Here is a 6,349-nt window from a genome sequence, read left to right as displayed (position 1 = left end):
TTCGGCTGAGGTAGTCAGTCCAGCAGGGCAGCGCGGGCGGGCAAAAGGGAGGGCTGCGGGGGCGGTGGCAGGCGGTCAGAGTCAGGCGCGGGATCTTGCGGGGGTGGCAGGGGGAGGAAGGGCGGGATCGCTTGGACAAAAGGAAAGGAGGGGAGGAGTGGGCGGGGCAGAGGGTGTCAGGGTAAGGCGGGGTGCATAGGAGATATGGGCGGGCCGGTGCGGGGAGTGCTGCGGTAGGCATTGCGGAGTTAGGATGGGGGGAGGATAGGCGTGTCGGGGAGCGAATTGGGTTTGTTAGGGGCGGGGATGGGAGCGGGAAGGTGACGGCAAAAGGGAAAGTGGAGGGAGTATGTGAACGAAGAGGCAGACGGGCAGCGAAAGGTTAAGTGGGATAGAGCAGAGGTGGCAGACGTGCGACGCATGATTGCAAGTGTATCGAGGGGCGGCATGTGATTGGCAACGGAGAGATATTAGACGCCAATCGCAACGCACGGGGACGTGGCGGCCGCGGAGGCGGATCGTTCCGCCCGCATCCCCAGATATTAACCTCACCGCCTATTGGCCCTCGCCTGCAGATTGTTTCCGCCGCCACTGTGCGCTGTAGACACGTACCACACGTGTACAAATCACACACATATTCTCGTTGCAAACGTCGTACACGTTAAAACTTTCGCGCCAAAACTGACCACCGACACAAACCCCGCTGCATGTCAGGCGACCTCTGACTTCTCTTCAACACTACCCACCTCACGCCCCATTCACCTTTCCATCTCCCCCTTCCGTCCCCACCACCCCCACCATGCCCGCCTCCCTGCCTCCCGCGGTGACCGCGCACCTGGACGCGCTTCTGCACGCCTCGATGCGCCCAGTCTCCTTCCGCCATCTCTCGCACGCTCTGGACATCCCGTTCCGCCTGGCCCAGTCTCACTTACACGCCTACGCCCAAGCGAACCCATCCCTGCCCGTACACTGGGCCGTCTCGCACCGTCTCTCCAACGGCGTGGTCCGCCTCACGTTGACGGCCACGCCGGACGCGCTGCCGGCGGTGGTCTCCAAGTCGCTGTGGTCGCTCTCGCCGCCGGACCAGCCGGCGCCCGTGGTGTCGACGTGCCTGCGTGATGACGTGGCGGACGGCTGCGCGCTGGCGGCGGCTCCGACGCACGCGGCGAACGCGCTGCGCGACGGCCGCTTCAACGCCATTTCGTCGCCGACGTCGGTGTGGACCCCGGCGGAGGAAGCGGCCAAGCCGGCACAGACGCGGGTGGCCCCGAAGCCCCGCGCGTCATCCAGCTTGCTAGCGCAGGTTAAGAAGAAGGTCAAGGCGCGCGAGGCGAAACAGGTGACGGCGCGCAACCGCTCCGCGCCGTTCAAGCCGGCCGCGGAGGGCGGCAGCTTGTTTGCGAAGAAGCGGCTTGGGGCCAGCGCGGCAGAGCGCATCAGGAAGGACGATGAGGAGAAGAAGAAGAGGAAGGAGACGGTGCCGGCGACGAAGAAGGCGCGGAGGATTGTCGAGGATGATGATGATGATGATGACGAGTCGGACGCGGAGAGGGAGCGTGTCGCTATGGAGAAGGAGGCCGCGGAGATTGAGGCCGCCGAGGCGGCGCGGGACGAGGCCCGACGCGAGCTTGAGGAGCTGACAAAGGGCATGCACGAGGAGGACGATAAAAAGGGCGATGTTGAGGAAGACGTCTCTCCCGCGAAGGACGACCTGCCGGAATCCCCGCAGTTGAAAGACGTGGAGGAGAACGGCAAGGATGGTCCTGCTTCTAGTGGGAGCCCAACAAAACGCAAGCTTAGTGAGGCCTTTGGACTACCGAGCAGGAGCGGTCCGAGGCGCATCCGCCGCGAGGTCGAAGAGGTGGTGGACGATGACAACGGCTATCTGATTACAAGAGTGGTCACGAAAGTATTTGACGAGGAGGGTAACGAGTTGCCTGATGACACCCCGGTCGCGGAAGAGCCGGAAAAGCCTCGGTCTCCATTGAACACTGCGCTGGGTAAGCCGTTGAAGCCACGCAATTCACAGAATAGCAAGACTGGGAAGGGGAAGCTTGGCAGTCAGCGAAAAGACCGGAAAAGACCTTCGTCAAAGACGCGCACGCCAAGTACAATGAAGAAGACTCCCAAAAAGAAGATCAAAGGCAATATCATGTCTTATTTTGGGAAGAAGGGTTGATGGGATTGCCTGCACTGGGTCGGTATGCGAGTTGAGCGACTTTGGGGTTAGCTGTTTAAAGAACTCTGGCCTGCTGCTCTACGGGAACACCAGCAAAACACTCGCAATTCGCGGTGCCGCAGGCTTGGCCGGAATTGGAACAAACCGAAAAATGCAACGCCATGGATCTCATGTTATGTATGCCGTTGACAAAGACGTGAAACACTCAAGCCTATTCCACCCGCACGACGAGTTTATTTTTCTTTCCTGCAGCAAGAAGTATCAATTTTCCGCCGACCAGATCCTCTTCCGAGATAGAGAGCTTTTCGGTTGTAATCTTTCCATTGTTCAAATAAGCTCCTCCGCCTTTGATGAGTCTTCTTGCCTCTCCTTTAGACTTTTGGAGTCCCGACTGCACCATTAGGTCCAAAATCCCGCCACCGACGACATCAGCTCGGGTCATAGTGGCGCTCGGCATGTCAGCCGAGATCGCTTCTAGAGCTTCGACGCTCAGAACCGCCTTACTGCCAGGTGCTGCGGCAGCAGTGGCTGCTAGTGCAGAGACGACACCCTTCTCGCCGTGGACCATTCTTGTGACTTCTTCCGCCAGTCGCTTTTGTGCGGAGTTTTGCGTATAGTCGGGGCGTTGCATCTCTTCTGCAATACGATCAATTTCATCTAACGGCATAAAAGTCAATCGCTTCAAAAAGGGGATGACATCGTCGTCTGGTGTGCGCACCAAGAATTGATAAAATTCGTATGGCGACAACTTGTCGGGCGTTAACCAAACTGCGCCTTTCTCGCTCTTGCCAAACTTCTTACCATCCGAGGTAGTGAGCAACGGGAATGTCACGCCATGCACGATTCGCGACTTGAGCTTGCGCGTGAGTTCGGTACCAGCGGTGATGTTGCCCCACTGATCGGAGCCCCCCAACTGAAACGACACGTCATGCTTATCGCTCAAGTGCATAAAGTCATACGCCTGCAGCAGCTGATAGGTAAATTCGGTAAAGCTCATCCCCTCCTCGCTGGCCAATCTCGTCTTGACAGAGTCTTTGTTCATCATTGTGTTGACCCTCGCGTACTTGCCCACATCCCTCAAAAAGTCGAGAAACGACATGGGGGCGACCCAGTCGTTATTATTGACAACCACAGGCTCCTGAATGCCGTCATCCCCCGCAGCCTTCATCTCCCTCGCCGAGCGGTCGAGGACCTGCCTCAAATTTGCCTCTATTCCCGCAAGATTGTTCGCGATAGTCTCATCCGCCATAGCGGGGCGCTCCGCGCTCTTCCCGCTCGGATCGCCGATCTTTCCGGTAGCGCCACCCACGAGGGCGTACACGCGGTGTCCGCATCGCTGGAACCACGCGAGGGCGAGGATGGCGAGCAGGTTGCCCAGATGTAGAGAGTCCGCAGTCGGGTCGAAGCCCGAGTACACGCCGACCGGCTTCGCGCAGAGCTCGCGCAGAGCGTCCGGGTCGGACGTCGACGCGTCGAACAGGCCACGCGACTCGAGGACGTCGATGATGTTCGGGCGGCCGTCCACGCCGCTGGCCGGCTTCACGGAAGGGGGGTTTGGGTTTGTTGCGACGGGCGCGCCCGTGGCCGCGCAGCACCGGATGCGGTTCGGGCGGGCGGTTAGGTCGCGATGCGAGATGGTTTGGCGATGCGAGGTTTGGCGGATGGTGAGAGATGCCGGGGGACGGAAGTAGGGAAGCACGAAAGCTGCGGCTCTTCGCCCCAGCACGGAGGTGGACGGCGGCATCGTGGGAGGGGTGATAGGGAATGGGCAAAGATCTGCAGTAGGGCGAGTGGGCGGGAGGTTGGGGGAGATTGGTTCCGTCAGAGCCGATGGAGAGGCGAAGGAGAATTGGCTTTCCTACAATCTGCATAACACGTGTAATACTGATCATGGGGTTGTTGGTAGCCGAACGTAGCCGAAGGCAGTGGAAATAGGGCTTTACAGTAAATTGGTACGTGTCTTGGTATTGACAGTGAGAGTGGAGCCACGTGGACCAACATGCCGGAAGGGGCACAGCATGTGGACAGTCAGGAATCGGGAAGCGCAAAGTGTACTGTAGGGTGCCACAGCTGAGTGGGACAATCAACGTACCCACCGGCGCTTTTCACAAACCCTCCATCCTCCATACCGCCCCTGCCGTTTCGGTACACGACTTTCCTCCAGATCACCTTTCTTTTTTCACCGACCTTGTTTTCTCTCGACTCACGCCCTACCGGATTCCAACAAGCCCTACGCCTTTCGCACATTGAGCGGCATTAGCCGCGCGTCGCCAGGAGAAACCCGCCGCCATGCCCAACAATTTAGTCCTCCCGAAAGCAGGATCCAAACCCGGATCCAAACCCGGTTCACGCCTTGCGTCCAAGGCCTCCCGCGGTTCCCGCGCTTCTAATTCTTCACCGGCTCTCAGTTTCGTTCCGGCCTTTGCAACCCTCATCCTCGGCAAAGCGTCGCGTGTATTTGCTGCTTTCGTTTCCTTTCACTACCTCCAAGATCGTGTCGCGCTCCCCCTCTACTTATTCTTTGTAACTCTCGGTGCCGCCTCATGCTTACTTCTGCTTCAGCGCCCGTGGAATGGCAAGCGCGTGGGCTCGAAGCGTGGTCGTCGCGTCGTCATCGCCGGTGGCATCTTGGCTGCCACGCTCTACATCTGGACGGCCGGCCTACGGTCGGCGGGGCCTCTGCGCACGCTACTCGTGGACGGGGCTGAGCTGCCGCTGCTGTATCTTTTCGCCATAGTTACTCGCCGCGAGCTTCCAGAGCGACGCAAAAGCAGGGGGGCCGTGTGCATGCTGCTGGCGTACTGCCTGCTTATCTGGGATGCCTCGGGACACGCACCCGATATCCATGATATGGAAAGATCCCCGCTCGGGCAGAAAGCAGAGCATACCATTGGCCAGCTTGCCAACAAGACTTCAGAGCTGAGTCATTTGGCTCATCTCGGCGGAGACAACGGTGCGGATGCCGTTGAAATGAACGAAATGGATCAGGAGGGAGATATCATGAATGTGGGGGCTGGGGGGAAAGGACGAAGACGATTGCTGACGACATATGATCCTCCAGTCAAAGGGTCGGGGACTGTGCGTGATGCATTTGTTGAGGGAACTCCATTGCGTAGCGAGATCGGGGTGGTGTTGGTGCTCGTTGCGTCGGTTGTGATGCAGAGCAGCCGGGCGTTTACGCGACGGCTGGCGACAGAACTTGGCGGAGCGAAGAGACACTTTGCGCTAAGCACTACGGCGGCATGCGGTTGGCTGACGCCGCTGGCGTTGCTGAGTTGGATATCGTCTTCGACTGGAGCGGTGTTATCGCTTTCGGTGATTGGGGGTATCACGCGGATACACCTGACGACGGGACATGTCGTAGGGTTTGTGATGGTGGGTTTTTTGTGGTTAGTACTGCCTTATTACGTGCGGGCTATTGTATCGACATCGTTGCCGCAGCGGACGATGGTGCAAAGCGGGGTGGTGGTGCCGTTTTTGATGGCGTGCGTGACGAGTGCGGTGTTTGGGGCAGGGGCGAGCGCCGGGGGGGTGAGTTGGATCTTGGTGGCGGCGTTTGTGTTGGATAGCGTAGGGATTTCGTTGATGATGGCGGCGGGTGGTGTGAAGAGGTCTCTATCCGAGTTGCCAATCGACACGAGCGGGGCAAGTCGAACGAACTTGGGATCGACAAGCGAGGGCGGTGGGGGAAGGTAGGGGAGCGGTGGGAAGCGATGAATTGGTTAGCTATGCGAGGAGAGATTTTCTAGTTGGAGTTGACTTGCGGGTGCGTGTTGATGTGGCAGGACCAACGGACGCGTGCCAGCGATGCATGGCGTGTCAGCCGGGTGGCCAATGAATGGCGTGCATTGTGGAAGCAATAGGGCGCATTGGAGTGCGCTGTTTACAGCATGCAGCTTACATGAGCGAGACGGAAGACACATGGCGATTCGGTGCCGATTTGAGCTTTTTTTTTATTCTTTTCGAGACGCTTCTTTTTCGCCTTCAGTCAAGAAAACTTTCTCCTTTATTATTTCCAACTCACTCCTCTCCCTGTCTCCCGCATCCTCAACCCCAACCATCCTGATTCTTTCATTCACCCCCCCCCCCCCCCCCCCCGCGACGTTGGCAAGAAGGCATGACAAGGATGTGGTGGCGATGGAAGAGGGAGTGGAAGAGGGACGGGAATAG

At 58.7% G+C, this 6,349-nt stretch overlaps 3 protein-coding genes; 2 read left to right on the top strand and 1 right to left on the bottom strand.

Annotated features, from left to right (window-relative positions):
- The first annotated feature begins 1,648 nt into the window (after positions 1 to 1,648).
- On the top strand, positions 1,649 to 2,179 carry CHC_T00001907001 (hypothetical protein). Its single transcript, XM_005712963.1, has one exon. The coding sequence runs from the start codon at positions 1,649 to 1,651 to the stop codon at positions 2,177 to 2,179; it is 531 nt and encodes a 176-aa protein (XP_005713020.1).
- A 170-nt stretch (positions 2,180 to 2,349) lies between these two features.
- CHC_T00009128001 (tyrosine--tRNA ligase, mitochondrial or chloroplast) lies at positions 2,350 to 3,923 on the bottom strand. XM_005712962.1 is given in 2 exon segments: positions 2,350 to 2,390; positions 2,391 to 3,923. The coding sequence occupies 1 exon segment, from the start codon at positions 3,921 to 3,923 to the stop codon at positions 2,391 to 2,393; it is 1,533 nt and encodes a 510-aa protein (XP_005713019.1). The 3' UTR covers positions 2,350 to 2,390.
- Positions 3,924 to 6,296: 2,373 nt separating this feature from the next.
- Positions 6,297 to 6,349, top strand: part of CHC_T00001906001 (hypothetical protein) — a 2,054-nt gene continuing 2,001 nt past the window's right edge. The window contains exon 1 of the mRNA XM_005712961.1: positions 6,297 to 6,349. This exon is cut by the window's right edge and continues 1,183 nt beyond it. Coding sequence (XP_005713018.1) covers positions 6,297 to 6,349 — 53 coding nt within the window.

This window comes from Chondrus crispus, genomic scaffold (assembly GCF_000350225.1).
Source record: "Chondrus crispus Stackhouse genomic scaffold, scaffold_118, whole genome shotgun sequence".
Classification (NCBI taxonomy): Eukaryota; Rhodophyta; class Florideophyceae; order Gigartinales; family Gigartinaceae; genus Chondrus; species Chondrus crispus.
The sequence above is the reverse complement of the archived record's forward strand: the minus strand, read 5'-3'. Positions and strand labels throughout refer to the sequence as shown.